At 35.1% G+C, this 20,512-nt stretch overlaps 2 protein-coding genes across 3 annotated transcripts; both read right to left on the bottom strand.

Annotated features, from left to right (window-relative positions):
• Nucleotides 1–906: 906 nt before the first annotated feature.
• LOC130810032 (uncharacterized) lies at nt 907–13,413 on the bottom strand. Of its 2 annotated transcripts, XM_057675950.1 has the most exons (10): nt 12,883–13,413; nt 12,645–12,776; nt 12,279–12,443; nt 11,048–11,353; nt 3,231–3,329; nt 3,103–3,134; nt 2,835–3,009; nt 2,536–2,742; nt 1,522–1,622; nt 907–1,161 (listed from the first exon to the last, which is right to left on the bottom strand). In XM_057675950.1, the coding sequence occupies exons 1-9, from the start codon at nt 13,159–13,161 to the stop codon at nt 1,578–1,580; spliced, it is 1,440 nt and encodes a 479-aa protein (XP_057531933.1). In that variant the 5' UTR covers nt 13,162–13,413; the 3' UTR covers nt 907–1,161; nt 1,522–1,577. The 2 variants fall into 2 exon arrangements, with proteins under 2 accessions (XP_057531933.1, XP_057531934.1); XM_057675951.1 differs by lacking the exons at nt 907–1,161; nt 1,522–1,622; nt 2,536–2,742; ... (1 more) ...; nt 3,103–3,134; nt 3,231–3,329 and adding an exon at nt 10,222–10,807.
• Nucleotides 13,414–13,945: 532 nt separating this feature from the next.
• On the bottom strand, nt 13,946–19,139 carry LOC130810031 (uncharacterized). Its single transcript, XM_057675949.1, has 6 exons — nt 18,726–19,139; nt 17,934–17,991; nt 17,526–17,606; nt 15,469–15,741; nt 15,252–15,393; nt 13,946–14,979 (listed from the first exon to the last, which is right to left on the bottom strand). Exons 1-6 carry the CDS (start codon nt 18,905–18,907, stop codon nt 14,483–14,485), a joined length of 1,233 nt encoding a protein of 410 aa, XP_057531932.1. The 5' UTR covers nt 18,908–19,139; the 3' UTR covers nt 13,946–14,482.
• Between the last annotated feature and the right edge of the window lie 1,373 nt (nt 19,140–20,512).

Raw genomic sequence — 20,512 nt, 5'->3', positions numbered from 1 at the left:
AGTTTTCTAGGCATTTGACAATAATGGAGGAGTTGATTTTTTAATGTTTTTTTGATTTGTTGAATTCTAAGTTTGACATGGAAGCCAAACCAGCTCATGGATTATTATGAAGAGTATGAATTATACCCAACTAATGCGGAACATGTGGAACACTCATTGCCAGCTGTTGATTATTTTACTTTTGGACCAATTTTATGTGAACTAATGTCCAATTTAGGGCGGGGCCATATTTTCCTAGTCTTTCCTAAATCAGAATTTTTTTTACAAGGGTTTTGTTTTAAGATAATTTTAAATCAGAATCTCAAGACATTTTTAAAAATCCCTCAAGCTTTTATATCACCATATTTAGTTTCATTTTTACGCGGTCACTTTTATTAATTTCTTTTTTTCAAGTTAATAAAGGGATTTAAGTATTTCTGATTATTTTCTACGCTATTTTAATTTTAAAGTTCAAACTTATTAAACAATAGTTTATTTTGAGAAATAACATTTTAAAGTCAAAAATATACCTTGGATTTTTAGGCTATTGTATTTTTTCATCATACTTCTATTTCATTATAAATCAACCTTAATATTATAGAGGTATGCAAATTATACTAACCGACGGTCCAGACCTGAACCTGGATCAGAACCAAACCAGACTTGAATCATCAAGCGTGGTCACTGATCCTTAAAAACATACAAATTTGGTTTTTGATCGAGGCCGATCTAAACCCAAAAAAATTAGGGTGGACCTAAATAGAACCGGTTACTATGAAGTATTTTTTTCCTTGAAGCGTTCCTTGAAATGTTCCTCAATAGTCGTTTGAATATTGAAAACCGAACATCTTTCCTTGAAGTGTTCCTCAATTTTACAACTTTAATCTTCGTTGTTTTCACATTAGTTAAGAAAAGGGGAAAAAAAAAAGCCACACTGAATGTAGATACTTGATATATCAGCATATTGCTCGACTGGAACAAAAGACAGAAATTAGCCAAGAATTAGGATCTAATGCAAATTTTAGCTAGACCATATACAAGAAGACTATCCATACATATACTACTACTCTAACAACATTGCCAGGATCAATCTCCAAACTTGCAACATTTTCATTGACCAGCTTTTTCCCTTTCATTTCAACAAAACAAACCTGGTGGTGATTAAAATTGTCTGCCAGCAGCCTGCACTCAAAAGTGAAACAAACTTTATATAAGCCATTCAGATAATATTTGCCGCTAAGAGTCAATAGAAAATAACTTCTTTGTTATTACTAACAAGGATGAGGTTTCGTACATTCGACCGTCAAAACTCCATTTTAAGTGGAACCCACCTAATGGCATTGGGATGATATGATGTTACTCTTGTTTTCAAGAAAAATGTTTATAGAAAAGAAGAAAATTGTTTCCACTTTTTTTTTGTCAAATGAAATGGAGTAATGAAATTTGTGGAAAACAATGTTATGATAAATAGTTTTTACATCATGAACACAGCTAAATTAAATTCTTTATTGAATGCAAGTTATGAAAGAAACAAGCATCTACCTATAAGTATTTAGTAGTTTGGATTAGAAGGCAATTTCCACTTCCCAGTGAGCTGGCTAATCTAATTCAGCTTCTTTATCGCTTCCCCTTATAATATAAACCTGCACATACAAAATAATAACCAAAGATATTTAAGCTAACATTCTCAAACAGTGATGAATCTATATCGTTGCAAGGGGGTTTTGGAATGACATACATATATTATACATGCAAATTTCTAGATACTAGCGTTCTGAAGAATCTACACAAATGGAGTTATGAGTGCAATTGTGGTAGGAGTTACCAAATAACATTGTCATTCCGTGAAATCACCCAAAACTCGCCTAAATCAAAGCTTTTCCAGTTCTTCTATGTTTGGATTGAGAGAATTGGAGGAAAAGGAAAGACGGATTTGATGGGACAAATTTCCTTTGTTTGAAGAACTATTTTGGAGGGAAAGTATTGAAGGGATTTTGTTCCTTAATATGTTATCTCTTCCTTTCGCTCCTTTCCCTTCACTTCCATTCCTTTCCTTCCCATTTTTTTGTCTCAACAAAGTGTTCGTGATGTGGGAGGTATAGTTTATCCCAATTCTATGGTTCAATTGAAAAAATACACTCCTTTGTTTTTGACACTCAATTTGCCATTGCTAAAAACATCTACAACCTATGTTCTCGGACTCATGTTGCTTCATGTGCCCGAGTCTGATTCTTGATGTCCGGACATCGATATGGCACTTGGACACTTCATTTTAGGCGTAAAATTGAATATTTAGACGTGTCCAATATATAGACACGTACCAGTATTCGGCATCAATGTCTACGACTAAACCAACTCATGATTTTTCACCCAATTCATAATTTTTCACCCAATTTTCCATTGCTAAGAACATTTACGATATGGTTCAAACTTCAAACTTCAAACTTTAAGCCTTTAATCTTTTACCCATTTTGCCTGTGCTTAAAATATTTACGATTCGATCAATACGATATGAGCAATAAAAGACTGGAATTGAAGGGATGTGTAGCAAGTGACCTTTAAAACAGAACGACTCAGGAGTTGGAAGATAACACAATCGCCATCAACAAGCTCATGAAACTCGGCAAAGCCTTTCCAGCCTCCACTCATTCCACGCTTACGAGCCAAATATACAACCGGAAATTCCTCTCCTTGTTCATCCACCATTGTTACCATTCCATCTTCTTTTGGTAGACTTCTCCTGCAGAAATCACTCGGAAGACCCTGTAACATTCAACAAATTTAGGGTTTTCTTAACCATTGATCATCATTCATCTAAATATCAAAAGTAGAAACAATAAAAGAATGAAATGTACCAGCCAAAATCCACCAGTAACATGAGAAGGAAGCATCGGTCTAATTAGAGTAGGAAACCCTTCTTCATCGAGCTTAGCACACAATTTCTCTGCTTTCTCAATTGCGTATTCTCTCACTTCATCTGTTGCTATCACTCTGTTCGCAAAATCCCTCGCCTTTGATACTCCATAGCTTCTATAATCACAATTACAATCTCATTCATTATATGGAATGTTTAGGTTGAAATTCATAATTTTCAATTTTTTTTGAATGATCAAAAGAACTCACTTCCTGGGTGAGGAGAATCGAGGCAATGTAACCTAAAATTGAACACAGATAGAAAAAAAGAAAAACAAATTCATGAGTGAAAAAAAGGGGAAATTGTAAGAAAGAAAAGGGAAAAAAAAGAAAAAAACCTCAGCATAAACAGGGGCAGGATTGTTGGAAACTCGAGGTGATCGTCTCACTGCTACCATTTGCTTCTCCACTACTCGAGGCTTACCTACTTTCTTCATCTTTTCATTCACAAATTTACAGCACAAATATCATTAATTTCATTAATTCACAACACAAAAAGCGATTAAAAGAAGGAAAAACAGTTACCGGAGAAGATTTAGGGGAGAGATTATTGAAAGCTTGAGAAAGATGAAGAAGATTGAGTTCTTCCAAACGCTTCTGGTTCTCTTCAACCCTCTTTTCTCGACATTTTTCGTACGATGTTTTAGCCATCCCCTTTTTTGTGGGTTATTGTCAATTAAGGTTTTGCAAAAGCTTGTTGATGAAGAGGGAGCGAGAAAGACGGTGAGTGTTAAGTAATGGGTAGTTTTTATAAGGAAGGTGGGATAAATTTTTAAATACTGAAGAACGGAGTCGACCGTTAGAGTGCCACTGTTTAGTGTTCAGAGAAGCGGGCAAATCACTGGTGAGTGAACAAGGTAAAAAAAAAAAAGGTTAAACTTTTCTTGGTATTAGGGATGCCTTCTTAAATTGATATTGATTTGAAAAATTTATGAGTTGGACCTTTTGCGAATTACAACTTCAATTTTATTGTTTTGTGAATTATACTTATGAAAGTATCAATGTTTACAACATTTAAGTCATCACTAAATTACAGAATTTGGATCACTTGACCGATAATTCCTACCACTAAAATGGTTGAAATCATATAGACTGTTATAGTTAGTTAAGTTGGTTAGCCTTAATGAGGGTAATATTGTAACTTTTCTTGTCCTGATAATTGTTAGTTAAGTTGTTATATTTGTTTGTTTGGCGGGAAAGATTGTTATCCCAGCTGTGTATAAAAGCCTTGTATATGGGTGTTCAAAGATGAATAATCAATAATAATAATAACCTCTTTTCGTTCTCTATAATCTCTATTCTCTTTGTCTCTTCTCTTTTTCTCTCATTCTCTCTTTTCTGTGCTGCCACAACCGTGGCCTTTCAAGATCAGTACATAAAGTATCTGATAGGATCAAATCAATGTACTGATCGGAATTATTGGTATCAGAGTAGTTACGTCCTATACTTGATTCAAACACAATCTTGAAGTCTGGCACCACCTAATCATTCTAAACGAATTCGAGCCATGAAAGAACAAATTAAAGAGATGCAAAGTCAAATGGTAGAGAACTCAAGATTGATATGAATTCCAAGTTTGAGTTGTTACTTTCAAAACTCAATGAAAAAAGTGTGCCTTCGATAGAAAATTCTTCAAGAAATGCAGTGGATAACTCCGGAAATGCAGGGGTTAAAAATTTGGCTTTTCTACCTAAGAATTCCCAAAATTTGATGGAACAGGACCAAATGAGTGGATAAGGAAAGCCTGTAAATACTTTGATTTGTGCAAAGTTAGTGAAGATCAGAAGGTGGACATAGCATCTTTATAAATGGTGGATAAGGCAACTGTGTGGGTTGTTGGATTCTTGGCTATGAAACCCATGATTGGGTGGGTCAAGTTCAGTATGGCTGTGAGGGCTAGGTTCTTTGATGAATCTTTAAATAATGTTGTGGAAAATTTTAATAAGCTTACTCAGGAGCGGAGTTTAGAAGTGTATGTTGATGCCTTTGAAAGCAATAGATCCTTCCTAGAAATGCATGACTATGACTTATCTCCTAAGTTCATTCTTGATAGTTTTATTAGTGGATTGAAGGATACCATTAAGCCTTTTGTGAAAGCCTTCAAACCAGAAACTCTTGCAAAAGCCATTGAATATACAAGACTACAAAAGGAGAGTATGAAATCTTTGCAAAATCAATACCCAAAACTAGCCTGGAAGCCTTTCCCTACTGCCATCAAAACACAAAATAAAACCCTTCTTATACCTACACCCATTGACTTCAAACCAGCTTCAAACTTGGATAAACCTGCTCTCATTTTTCTTCTAATTCGAGCAACAATAATTTCAAATTTGTGCCAACCAAGATCAAGGCTGAGAAAATTGCTAAAGGATTGTGCTACCTTTAGGACAAACCTTATTCTAAGGGCCATAAGTGTGGATTCAAAGAACCTCAGTTTTTTACAATTGGAGTCTTGGTAGATGATGAGGATGAAGGGGATAAAATGAGGGATTATGAGTATGATGGATATGCTATGGAAGAGCCTTGTATTTCTTTACATGCCCTGACTGGGGAAAAGACATTTCATACTGTGAGAATTGTGGGTTTTGTTAAACATAAGCCACTATACATATTGGTGGATTCCGGTATTACTCACAATTTCTTGGACATAGAGTATGCAAGGAAGCTGGGGTGTGAGACAGAGCAGATCCCTCCTCAAGAAGTGACTATAGCTGATGGAATAAATTTGTTTGTCAATACAAATGCAAGAATTTCACTTGGAACATGAATGGGAACATTTTCAAAACTGATGCTTTGTTAATTCCAATAGGAAGTTGTGACATGGTTTTAGGCATTTAGTGGTTAAGAACCTTGGGAGAAATCAGTTGGAATTTTCAAGATATGGTCATGAAATTTCAAATCAAGAATCAAAAGTTTTGCCTTAAGGGGATACAAGAAAAGAAGTTGCAAGTGATTGAAGGTCCTATGGTTGAGAAGAATGCTGCATAGGCTATACAGTTCTACTTAATTTAAAGTGTCCTATGACTGAGAAGTTGCAAGTAGCAGCCCTTTTGCATCTCCTGTGGTTCTGATTGGTAAGAAGAATAGTAGCTGGAGATTGTGCATAGATTATAGACAACTGAATAAGCACAACATCAAAAACGAATTTCCTATTCCTACACTTAAGGAGTTAGTAGATGAACTTTATGGATCTAGGGTTTTTAGTAAGATGGATTTAAGATCAGGTTATCATCAATTAAGGATGCATTCAGAGGATATCTACAAAACAACTTTTAAAACTCATACAGGGCACTATGAATTCCTTGGCATGCCATTTGGTTTGACAAATGCCCTTGCATCTTTTCAAAATTGGATGAACTAGGTTTTCAAACCTCTCCTAAGAAAGTGTGTTTTGATTTTCTTTAATGATATTTTGATATATAGTAAATCAATGGATAAGCATTGCATTCATTTGAGATGTGTATTCACTGTGTTGAGACAAAATCATATGTATACCAAAGCTAGCCAGTGCATTTTTGCCTCAGATAAGATCGAATACCTTGGCCATTTCATCTCAGCAAGAGGAATTGAAACAGATCCTAAAAAGGTGGAAGCAGTGATCCAATGGCCTGTCCTAGGATCTATCAAAGATCTTAGAAGCTTCTTAGGGTTGTCCGGATATTACAGGAAGTTTATAAGAAAATATGCTGAGAAGAGCAAACGACTTACTAATTTGTTGAAAAAGGGGGCATTTCAATGGAATACACAAGCTTAACAGGCCTTTGTTGAGCTCAAGCAAGCTTTGGTGGAAACTCTTGTTTTAGCACTTCCAAACTTTGAGGAGACCTTTATGATTAAAACTGATGCATCAAAAGAAGGCATTGGGGCTGTTCTTATGCAATCTGGTCGCCCACTAGCATATATCAGCAGAAGCTTAGGACCCAAATTACAAGGTTTATCTTTGTATGAGAAGGAATTATTGGCTGTGGTGTTTGCTGTGCAAAAATGGGAACAATACCTTATGAGTAATCACTTTATCATAAGGACTGACCAAAAGAGTCTTAAGTGGTTGCTACAACAAAGAATTTTCACTCCTTTTCAACAGTTTTGGTTAGCCAAATTGATGGGCTTTGATTATGATATAGTCTACAAAAAGGGAAGTGAAAATGAAGCTGCAGATGCTCTATCTAGGGTCAAGGGTGCTGAGATACTCCTTTGTGCCATCTCCATGATTTCAAATCTGGAAGACAAACTCAAGAGCAGTTATTCCTTAGATCCTCATTTACAAGGCATCATACAGAAGTTGAAAAATGGGGAACAGGTGAAACATTATTCATGGAGGCAAGAGATGTTAAGAAGAAAACACAAGCTTGTAGTAGGGCCTGATGAGGAGCTTAGAAAGGCAATAATAGCCTGGCATCACACCAGCATGGAGGCAGGACATTGTGGGAGAGATGCCATAGTAATGAGAATTAAAAGAATATTCTTTTGAAAGCACATGGTACAAAACATAAGACAATACATCCGGGAATGCCAAGTGTGTCAGACTGCCAAGAATGAAGTGGTAGCCTACCCTGGACTCTTACAACCTCTTCCTATTCCTAGTGAAGTATGGCAAGATGTCTCCATGGATTTCATAACTGGGTTGCCAAAATCTTGTGGCCAGGATGTGATCTTTGTGGTAGTTGACAGATTCAGCAAGGGTGCGCATTTCATGACGCTTAGACATCCTTTCACTACTGTTCAAGTGGCACATAGTTACTTAGACTGTGTGTTTAAACATCATGGGTGGCCAAGGAGTACAGTGAGTCTTTGTTTTGGAAGTCTTTGTTCGAGATCCAAGGCACTCAATTCTGCATGTCTACTGCTTATCACCCTCAAAGTGATGGGCAAACAGAAGTGGTTAATAGGTGTTTGGAAATGTATTTGAGATGTATGTGTGGAGAAGAACCAAAAGAATGGTGCAAGTGGCTTCCATTGGCTGAATGGTGGTACAACACCTACTTTCACACAGTCACGCATTTGACTCCTTACGAAATTATGTACAACTAACCCCCTGCAACCCACCTTCCTTATTTACCTGGTGAATCCACTAATGCTGCAGTGGATAGGAGTTTAAAAGAAGAGAGGCTATGATCAAGCAGGTTAAATTGCAATTGCACAAGGCACAATCTCGAATGAAGCTCCAAGTAGATAAGCACAGGAAAGATAAGGTCTTCAAAAAAGGGGACTGGGTATGGCTCAAACTTCAACCGTATAGGCAGTCCACTGTGCAGCATAGACAGAATCAAAAGCTCTCCAAAATGTATTTTGGCCCCTTCCAAGTAATAGATCTTATTGGTAAAGTTGCTTACAAACTACAACTCCCATAAGAAGCTAAGATACACAATGTTTTTCATGTCTCACAATTGAAGGTTTTCCATGGGCAGTTGCCTAAAGTTCTGCACATCCCAAAGGGGCTACAAGGGGGAATTCAAGAAGAAAGTGTAAGCCAGTTTTCTGAAGCTATTATAGACAGGAGGATGATCAAGGTCCATAACATTGCACAGACACAGTACTTAGTGAAGTGGAAGAACAGACCAATGGAAGTTGCTACATGGATAGATGCTACTGTTTTTGTGTCAGCCTTTCCAACTTTTAGTCTAGAAACTTGAGGGCAAGTTTCTTTAAGGGGGATGCATTGTTATAGTTAGTCAAGTTGGTTAGCCTTAATGAGGGTAATACTGTAATTTTTCTTGTTCTGATAATTGTTAGTTAAGTTGTTATATTTGTTTGTTTGGCGGGAAAGGTTGTTATCCCAACTGTGTATAAAAGCCTTGTTTATGGGTGTTGAAAGATGAATAATCAATAATAATAATAACCTCTTTTCCTTCTCTATAATCTCTACTCTCTTTCTCTCTTCTCTTTTTCTCTCATTCTCTCTTTTCTGTGCTGCCACAATCGTGGCCTTTCAAGATCAGTACATAAAGTATCTGATATGATCAAATCAATGTACTGATCGGAATCATAGACATTGATATTTTGGCGATTATAATTCGCTAAAAAGAAACACTAAGGCTATAATTCACAAGTAATCAAACTTTAAGACTGTAATGCATAAATAATTCTATTGATAATAACACTGCCTTTGTAAGAAACCGTTCCTTAGTCAAACAACAATTTATATTGTAATGATTTGTATTAGTTAAACTATTTAGCTTATAGAGCACATTTCACAATATTTTGTAACTATCTTATAATATCCCTAAATATGATTTCTTTTGCCCCTATAAAATGTCTCTCAAATCTGATAGCCCAATTTCTCCCTCTTCCTTTCAAAAAAAAAAAATCATAATCCTACTCTAGTGTCTATTTAAAAATGAGTTTTATGAAAAGAAAAAATAAATCAAATAAAATTATTGATATAAATAGTGTTTATATAATAATGCGACATTATCCATTATATATATCTTCGACATTTTTAACATTGAAGTAATTTTACTTTAGCTATCAATAATACACTAAAAGTTACTCTTTTTGTCCCTCTTATTTTGCATTATTTCTCATTTTAATTTTGTTTCGCTAATTTTACATTCTTCTTTTTTGGCATTCACTCATATTCTTTTAATCTCACATATAAATTTATACTCTCTTTCCATGTTAACCAATCATTCTTATGTTTCACTTTTTTTTTGTCTCATTTTTCAATCTAATTTTCCTTTCCACTATATTTCAGCATCGAAAGAGATAAAGAGAGTACAAAAGAATGTCCAAATAGCCGGCTATCACACAATCTATTTGTTTGGCACGCAGATGAATCAAAGTTGGAGTCATCAATCGTATAGGTTGCTCGATGGCGATGTATGATAAGGGTCGATAATAGGTGGGGAAGGAGCACAGTGATAAATGCATGAGTAAAAGGTAGAATGAGTATATATCATCCTGGCCAACAAACAGCAAGAGGTCAAAGAGGGTAACAATTAGTACCTCAAATCTACAATGCATGATTGGTTGAATCAAATATTCAAAACACTTCATAGAAAGAATTGTTTCAAAGGCCTTAACATACCACTTAGCTAAACTCAGTTTTAGTGATTTGCAAATCCCAAAAAATAGTCTTGTATTATAGGTTTTTTCTGCAAAGCTGCCTTTAAAATTTATGGGATTTGTTCGGAACCTTCAATAGTTCTATTTTCATTGATATAAAGATGTCACATATACCGATATACTTATCCTCGAAGGCCCATAAAATTGGAGAGCTTGAACTACTTTACTTTGCACATGCTTTTAGGACTCCTTTTTATCGCTCTGGTGAGGCCGTAAGAGTACTAGACCTTGAGACGTGCAAATTTAAATTGACTATAAACTCAATTCAATTTTAAATTCGGCTCAACAATAATGTAATAGCTTTTATACACGGAAGACCGAAATGTGACCCTACTTGAAAATTATCACCCGAACCCAAAAATACACCTGAAATTGGAAACAACTCGAGTTGCTTTTTCAACTCGATTCTTTCTTCTTGATTTTATATGAAATTGAATGCAAGTTTAACTGTAAAATAAATAAAAAAAAATAAAACACAACAGATGTACTGTTAATGAACATCAGAATATATATATTGGATGGTCATCGTTTCAGGGGATTTGCAAGTGGAGTTCTCGGATCTTGTTTCATGTACAGAGAACAGAGTCAAGCATAAGCCATTGCAACACCCTCATTCTAAATCACTAGCATGGTAATCGCGGTGCAGTATAAACGAGCCAAGAATCTTTTAACTGATTAATCTGACATCAGTGTGGAAAAATTTTGTCGATTAATATTTTATATAGCCCGAATTCTTCAACCAAGGAAGCACTTCTTCTAAGCCTTCCTTTAAGCTTCTTGGGTTGTAATTTAGCTCTTTCTTTGCTTTCTCACATGAATAAGCCCATTGATGTTGTAAGCAATATACAGTCTGTTCCAGAATTTAAGGAAATGCACATTCAAGCTCCGAAATAAACTACGAAACAAGATCATATATAAAACCTTTAAAACTTCCTATCATGTGCAGAGATGTGCATATCTAATTGAACTATCAAAATATGGCACATTAAGTTTAGTTTAGATTTATCTGGTTTCCCTAGGTCATGACTCATGCAGTTCAATTTAAACAAACAGAAGAGAAGTTATGCAATTAATTGGACTAACAACATACCGGAGGACTGAGCAATGGCAACTTTCCTGTAACCCTCGAGAAAAGAACTGAAATCCATCCATAAGCTGCTATCACCCACATGGGAAGAGTAAAATGGGGCTTACTTGTGTTCGTAAGGATAGCTGCAGCATCAAATACATGCTTGAATGATGCATTCTCTCCAGTAAGTAAATATCGTTCACCTGGATAACCTTTTTCTAAAGCCGCTATGTGTCCATCCACCACATCATCAACATAGCTAAAAGAAAATTTGTCATTCCCAGGTCCAATATAACCAGGTAGCCGCCAATTAAAGCGCTCAATTAGCTGTGAGGCAGAAATAAAGATAAGTTAACCAATATCCCCAAGAAGGTACCTACATATAGGCTAGAACCATGGCTGCAACTGAACCAAACATTCACAAACTACTCTTGAATAAGCTTGATCAAAGGTCAATGAATACACGTTCATAAAGAAATTAAACAAGTTCAACCAAAAATTTGATTCTTATTTGATAGTGAGCTAAACTCGAAAACAGTTCTGTTTGGCACATTAGCGTTTGTAAACATCTAATCCATCACTCGTGAAATAACTTGTTTACGATTCCAAAAATTGCTCTGGCATTTTTTATGGAATAGAAGTATTGAAAATTACCCCCAAAATAATTTATCTATCTTTTTTCTCCAATGCAAAAATTACAAAAAGGCAAACTTAACGTTTATTTGGATGTCAATCCTTACATGTTATCTCACCCCAAATATGCCTTTTTTTCCTTACCAAGCTCATTTGGTTAGGCTTGTTTACATAGACTCGTTCATATGGGCTCATTTTATTGTACTCATTCAAGCTCGGCTTGCAAACGAGCAAGCTTGAGTCGAGCTAGAACAGCCCAAGAGTTTAATAAACGATGCTCAAACAAGTTGAAAAGCTTGGTCGAGGTTGGATCATGTTTGAACACTGAAAAACTTAACACGAACAACCCACACTCAACTCGGCACGCTCATTTGCAGCCATACCGAAAGCCTATCTACAATGTATTAACACTCATCCAACCATAATCTGGAAATTTATACATTTGAAAGTTCTACATCTCAATCGCAACCCCCAGCCATACCACCACCGCTTCACCCTGTGCACATAGTGATGAACAATGATACAGAAACTAAGACAAGAACAAATAGTGATGAAAAAATAATACTCCAAAAAAATGTAACAAATCAAAAATAGTGTACTCTCTTGGACTGCGACTTACCAATTTAGCAAAAACATTTCCAGCAGTGAGTTTGCCAGGACCATAAATAACTCCAGGATAAACCGGCACAATAGGAACTCCTTCTGATGCCGCTTGTAAAGCTATCTTATCAGCCGCAACCTTTGACCTCTCATATTCAGTACAAAAGAATCTCTCATGATGTACCTTTCATTTATCAGTATTCAAATTGTCAAAAACTTAACGAATATCAAAAATTCAAAAACAATTTGAAATCGGAAATGAAACACCAGCGTACAGACAACAAAATAAATTTAAAAGTTCAATTCAACAAAGAATCAGATGGATTCTTTTAATGATGAGTCAATGAAATTCCAAAATCGAATAAACAATTCATTTGAAACTGACCTGATTTTCATCGGCAACGATTCCACCATCAGTAGGACCAAGAGCGAAAAAGGAGGAAGTATAGATGATCTTTTGAATGGAATCGGTTTCTCTATAAGCTTGAATTACCTTTTTCAATCCTTCAACATTAACCTAGATGAAAGTTCCAAATTCAACAAACAAACAAACAATTGACAAATAAAGAATAAAGAACAAAAAAGACCGGAAATGATTCAAAGTCAGAGTTAGGTTAAATTACAGTGAAGAAACGAGAAGGATCGGGAAGCCAAGGCTCAACAAGAGCAGCAGAGTGGAAGATGAAATGACAACCAGAAAGTGCAGAGAGAAGAGAAGAAAAGTCAGTAATATCGCCAAAAGAGAGTTGGAGGTTCGAGTTTTGAGAAGTAGGTAAAGAAGAGAGGTCACTGGAATGGCGGACGAGAGCACGAACAGAGTAGCCATGGTTGAGTAAGGAATGACAAAGCCTACCACCTAAGTATCCAGATGCTCCAGTCACTAAAACGGTTTTCTTCTCCATTTTCGTCGCTTCTTCTTATTGGGTGGTACTCTTATATATGTGTCAGATGTGCAGATTATGCAGTCAACGGAAGAAGTACAACGCATTCATTAATGGAACTTTAACCCATTAAGCACCATCGTTGTTGGCAACACTTCCCTCGCTTATGAGAATTCGCCCCATTCTGGTTTTATATTACGTTACCTTTTAATTTGATTTAATTTTTTTTTCTTATTTTTTAAAGAAATTTTAGATGGTAACTCTAAATTATTGGCTTTTTTATGTGATAGACAAATTTCTTTTATCCACATACCACATGGTAAGCTTAAGCTTTCAATTTTTTTTACATGGTAGACAAAAATGAAGTGTTTTTATTAACTTTACATTATTTTTCCAAACATAAGGACTTTTTATAAAATAGACGTCGTGATCACCCTAATTAGCCACATATTTTGCAATCCAATCGAAAAGAATACTTAATTTAACATTTTGTTTACCACATGAAAAAGTTAAAAGCCCATGATCACGACGTAAGTTTATTTTCTACCACGTTAAAAAGTAAAAAATATAAGATTGTCACATGAAATTTCCTTTTTTTTATTAATATTTTTTCCTATTGTAACCTTGAAAAAAAGGATCTGATAGTTGTTAACTTGAACAAGATGTCTTGATTTGGCCTTATTGGCAGAAACGTTTTAAAAAGCTTTTTTTTTTTTTTTTTTTTTTTTTTATTGGTTTTTAGATAGACTATAAACTTTTTGATTGATAACACACCTTAAAAAAGTGCTTTCAATGCAAAACTATAAAGCTACAAGGAGTAAATTTTTTATTAACTTTAGATTTTGTACTTACTTATGTTTAATACAGCTAACAACCAATAATTTATACCGAATACCTGTTGACTTAGACAATCAACTTAAACAACTAGCTAATCAGCCAATACTTCTAATTGGTTTGCCAACAACTTTAGCTATTAGTTATTGGCCAAATAGGCCCTTAAGTTACATAAACATAAATTGACAATCCAACTATCCAATAATATATTAGTATTCAGAAACTATAATATAGTAATGCTAATTGATGTTTTTTTACACAAGTATTACTAAAGGTCGTGCACATCTCAAACCACTATACATTCTTAAAGGGGTAATATAAACACCAAACTAAAGGGCTGCCTGAGGCTTCAATCACAGAAAAGGATCCTTCTGAATAACTTGCCCTATGCTTCCAATGTCACTCTAGCCGTGCAACGTGCAACGCAGTCGAGCATTTTGTTAGAGGAATTTGATCTCGCCAAAAAAAGAAAACATTTTTCATCACCATCTGAATGTCAAAATGGAAATCATAACCTCGAACGTTTTATGCATTTCATTGGATTAAAGTGCATCGAGTGCCTCCTTGTTGAAGGAAATGGAGAATGACGCAAAGAGCTAAGCGTTCCTGCATCCCATTCTTCTATGTTCTTCGGGACGCATACATCAAAGAGCATTTGACCAAGCACTCCGTTAGCATTGATCCTCGGTGGGCTAGGCAGGCGGACAAGGCCAGGTTTCTCGTCTTGGACTGACCCCACAGCTCTATCTTCATGATACTCCACTGAACTTTTCGCCACACTCACATGGCGTTCCAGCTCACCTGAGAATCTCTTGAAAATGTCAGTTGGGTCGTCTGCAGCTTTTCTTAGATCACCCAGTGGTTCAGAAATCTCATCGCGGGCACACTCAAAACCAATTCTCCGTACTTTAAGCCGCTGTATATTCTGTTGATGAATGGCTGATGCCTTTCTGAGTAGCTCAGACACAGCACTCTTGTAATCAAGTGGATAATGTCGGTAGTGACCTGCAATCAAAAATATTTATTGTTAGCCAAATATGAACCACGACATTTAGAAGTGTTCATTCGGGTTAGGTGTTTCGGATTAGTTTAAAATCAGGTTTTGTGTCCATATTGTTTTTTACATAATTGTAAATCATTTTTGAAGTCGGGTTGGGTTTGGTTACAAGGTCGGTTAAATTTCGGGTCATCAGGCCTGTTTTGAACACAACTACGACATTCCATCACGATGGCCAATGCCTAAAAATCTACAGTTAGGTCTCAATTTAGAAACAGACCTACATGGGGTGAGCTGGTCCATTTCACAAGTCTGACATCACCACCAAGCTTCCGCAACCGGTGAGCAAAATTGCAAATAGTTTCACAAGGAGCAAGATCATCATCCTCCGAGCACATGATGAGATATGGAGCTCCCAAGGTCTGCAAAAAAATTAAGTATCATACAAAGACCAAACACAAAAGAAATCCAAATTGTACAAAGCTGATGATACATACAACTGACGAGTATAGAGTCTGCCAGTACTCAGCTCGTTGTGATTCAAACCTACTCAGGAAAAGGCCATCCAAACCAGATGCAATGCTGTTTGCTATCCATGAGACGAATCTCGGTGGGTTCGATACTTTAAGAACCGAAGGATGAAGAACAAAACGAGCACCCAAGTCACTGGTAAAATCCACAGGACTGGAATCATAAATGTGGCCAGCAACACAATCTCTGACTACTTGATAGTTAAGATTTTTATGCGTCTCACATTTGCCCTCGATTATCTGCAAAACATTGTTTAAAAATCATTAACTTAACCCACCTGATAACCAACAAAATTCTAAATCCACCAGCTAACAAGACTAAAAGAGGACAAGCGCTACCACAAAATAACTACGGGATTGTTGCTAACAAATATACATTATTCGGCGCTATTTTGTTACTAATTTACAACTAAGAAATCTATTCTAATGATCATCTACATATTTTTTTTATCTTTTCTATTTATTCTATTGTCATATGTTCTTGCGAGGATGCAAATCCAATGTTTCATGTCATTCTTCACTTTTATTATGCAGATCATCTTTGGCCTACCTCTTCTAAATTCGTCCAAGTTCCTGATTTCCATTTTCCTAATGCATCTTTTAATCTTCTTTGCACATTACCAAACGTCATAAAAAATTTTCTCTCATTGTCATTATAAGTAACATAAGAAACTTTTTTATGTCACATTTCGAATTCTATTCTTTAGGATATGTCCACTCATACATTTTTACATAAGCATTTTCGTTATCCCTTTCTTTTTGCATAGTATTCCGATTGCAACTTTTTATTTGTGCCAATCTCACTTAATCACATGCTTAATAGCTTGATTCATCTTTGTAAAAAATTGAGCTAATGTACTTAAAAACACACCTGGTGAGAGTTCCATGACTTTTAACTTTCAAACACCCCAGTTATGATCTTTGTAATGATATTTCATATATTCTATTATGCTAGCTTGTTCCTCCTTTCTCTACGCCATTTAATTCCACCATTTAGTGGATGATGCAATAGTAATCAAGTGCAAGGACAACTTTCGATACTAACGATCTCTCACATTAAATTTAGTTTGGTTCACGTAGTTGAACCCATATAAGCATTAATGATTTGGCATTGTTGTTGTTGTGGACGCTAATGTAAAATGTTTCATAAAGCGAAGATAAAGAAGAAACGGAGTAATTTGTGAGATACTTGACTTAGCTCAATTAAAAATCAGCTCTCAAACAAGCTTGACCCAAGACAGTCAAACAAGCTTGAAACTTCATGAATACACTCATATTTTCTAGTTTCTTATATTTGCCCAGCAAGAAAATTTTATAGCCAAAACAATCTTTTGTTCTTATCAAAAATGTTTTTTGAAAAGATCTTGTTCCCACTTCAATTACATAATTATTAAGCTCAAAACCCTACATTTTTAAAAATACCACTTCTTCTGAAGTTAGCTCTTTCCCTGCTATTTTTTCTAATCTCTCCCTACGCCATGCCCATGTCATTGTTTAAGATCTTGTTGTCTATATTTTTTTCCCTATTCTAGTTTGCCGTTTACCAATGGAATGTATCAACCTACCATGATGGGAAGAGAAGTTCAACCTAATTCAACTGTCTTTAGCAAACCACCATTTTTGCTGTTTCCATCAGTTTTGATTTCATCGCAGACAGGCTCGTAGCAAGAAAAACAGAACTGCTTTTGCAGTAGTGGTAAAGAACGATGATAGAAAATGTATACTGCGTTACAAATGAAGGGTATATTTGTCTGTCTTCTCCCTTGGTATTTTATAAAGAATGAAGACGAGTGATGAAAAAGCTCATCTTGTGAAAATATCATGGGTATTTTTCTCAAGTCGTATCTCTTTAAAATGTATTTCCAACTTGGAATTGAAAATTTGATTGTTTTGCTTAACATTAATTGTTGCGAAAGCTTTGATCTGATGCACAGCCGATCTAAGCTTACCCAAGCTTTGGCTTATATAGATTCATTATCACCCCGACTTACCACATATGAGAAAAAGTAGTATAAAATGAATACCTGTAAAACTTTATACATGCAAGCCTTCGGACCGCCAGAAAAGGAAGCAAATACAATCGGGCATGGACTTATCTTCAATTCCTTCAAAACAACACAAAAATCAAGTTAGTATTATCGAAAACATCAAGCTTTAAATCGAATAAATTTTCATAAAACGGGTTTAAACAACTTTGTCAAATACAAACAGTTAAATGTTATAGGCTATATATCAATTCAAAGATGATTAAATTTAGCAACCGCTTCCTTGTCAAGAAGCAGAGAACTAGATCGAAAACTATTTTACTGGACACCACACTCTATGGTAAATGCTACACAGAAACAGCAATGTCAAGCCTTAATCTCAAATTATTTGGGGGGTGTGTGTGTGTGTGTGTTGGGGGGGGGGGGGGGGGGGAGCTATGTACTGACCTTAATAAGCTCATCCAGAATGTCCAGAGCCAACAACGTCGCCTTCTCTGGAAAGAATCTGCAGAAGACCAAGGAAATCACGCAAAGCCACAACATGTATGAAAAAAGCAATAAGAAAAATGCAGAAAGTTTGTGGACAGGAAGTCTCATAAGCCAATACAAATCCCTGAGAATGTGTTTTGCAAGATGTTTTTATAAAAAAGACATTTAATTTGTTATCTAGATACAAGCCTAAAAGTTCCAAAACAAGGGCCTTAAATCATTTTGGGATCTCTTAGGACAAATCACAGAAACAATTTGCAGAAAAATTTATTTCTTAAATAAGTTAATTCATCATTGATTGACAAAAAACTCTTTACTCTCTCTATCAAATCTCATATTTCTTTCAATAATCTCTCTCCTTTCAGTAATCTAATATCATGGCGTCAAAATCTACACTTAAAAGCACAAGAGATTTCTGTCTTTGTGGATATCCTGGCGCTAAGAGAGTTCCGGAATAAAGGACCAACAACACTAGCCGAACTAGACAACCATCTTTTTGCTCTAAAATCAGCTTGAATTGCCCAATAACCTACTCTACCAAAACACCCAAAAAAGACAATTTTGATGATAATTTAAGACTTCAAACATTGAATTAAACAATTAACAGCCATAAGAAATGAGTAACTAAAAGTTTGAGCTCAACAAAAGCTCATAGCTCAAAAATTATAAGCAGCAGCTCCCAAAATAAACAATCATTAGAATCATCAAAATAACTGGAGATAGAATAAAAATTCAAAAATAACAGCTTACGAATTGAGGAATTGAGCGTGGCAAACAAGAGAATTCCAACCCAAAGAAGCATAGAGATCGATGTAATGCTTCAAATGTCTCTCTTCACTGGACATCCAAGCGAATAAAACCACAATTCCGTCTCTTCTTCTTCTACCAATCTCTCTCCTCCCCCAATAAAATCTTCCACCAAAACCCCACATATTTTTCTAATTAATGCAAATTACCCACTAATTATTCCTGCTAATTTGTTCAAAATAGCTCTAATGAAAGTTGGAGTTCATGAAAATTACTCCTTTAAGGTTTGAAGGGGAGAAGAGTGGAATTGGTAGGCTTTCTTTCTCTCCCACGCAGACATGATTTTCTCCGATTGAAGACTTTTTTGGTGTGCAGTTCTTTGTTTGGTTTTTGGTACTCCTCATCGGTATTTGAGATCTTTCATTTGGATTTACTTTTATTTGTCACATTTATTTTGCCTAATTTATTATTTTTCTTTTAATTTTATTAATATATTTTTTATCTTTTATAATTGAATCTAAATAATTTATTAACTTTTCATTTATTATTAAATATTTATATTTTTAGTAATATCAGATTTTTCTTTTGACTATTACTATCTACGTCCCTCTCAAAATGCACTCAATACTTTTTTTAGTTAAATTTATTTAGTAGAAATAAAGATTAAGTTAAAAAATAAGATAATTAAAATGAATATACTCAAAATTTTCTTAAAAGATAAAGAGAGTATATTCTAAATCTCTTGTAGTCATGTGTAAAAATTGTAGCTAATACAGTCATTGGTTGTACTAAATAGAAACATTCACATTATCAACATTTCTATGTATGTTGTTATGTGGTTAAAACAAACGTAATAACAATAACAATACTAATTATTTTTTTTGAGTTAAATAATAATAATAATAATAATAATAATAATAATAATAACTATTATTATTATTATTATTATTATTATTATTATTATTATTATTATTCATTAGTAGAATTACCTATTATTTAATGTGTAAAAGTTTTGACATTATTGTAATCATTTGATATTTGTTATTATTAGTCACCAAATGAATAGTTGATCTTGTAATATTAATATTGTTATTATAGCTCAGGCAAATGTGTAATTAATCATCATCATAATATCTAGTATATCTCGATCATAGAAAATTATGGTTACGATCTGGGGAGGACAAGGACGGCAGCAACTCATACCTATAAAGGAGAGTGCGGCCAAAGAGTCCCCCAACTCGAGAAAGAATAAAAGAGGTTTTCGCAACGTCTAGAGCCGGGTGAGGCTGAAAGTAACCCTGCATGCTTGCATCGTATCGCCCAAGCATGACCCTTAGACATAAAATGTAGGTAGATACAATGCAAATATAAATAAAATAAAGGAAAAATAACAATAAAAGAAAACAATAATAATAATAATAGAATGAGTAAAAGCCATAGAACAAAAATACCGACTAGCCCAAGAGTGAAGAGGAAATCAGTAGTTTAAAGTATGGATACGACGCCTCCAACTAGCCCTATTCCGGGTCAGGTCACAGAGAAGTGTAACTTATGCAGGTCAACTTTTATTTGCTTATCCCAAGTTCTCCTTGATCTTCCTCGACTCCTCTTACCCTCTACTATGAGGCTTTCTATCCTCCTTACTGGGGCGTCGAAAGTCTTTCTCTACACATGTTCAAACCATCTCAATCTATTTTCACGCATTTTTGCAAAAATAGGAGCAACCCCTAGTTTGTCTCTAAACTCTTGGTTCTTAATTCGATCCATCAAAGTGTTCCCGCACATCCATC

This window comes from Amaranthus tricolor, chromosome 4 (assembly GCF_026212465.1).
Source record: "Amaranthus tricolor cultivar Red isolate AtriRed21 chromosome 4, ASM2621246v1, whole genome shotgun sequence".
In the NCBI taxonomy this organism is placed as follows: Eukaryota; Viridiplantae; Streptophyta; class Magnoliopsida; order Caryophyllales; family Amaranthaceae; genus Amaranthus; species Amaranthus tricolor.
This window is presented reverse-complemented; position numbering and strand designations above follow the sequence as displayed.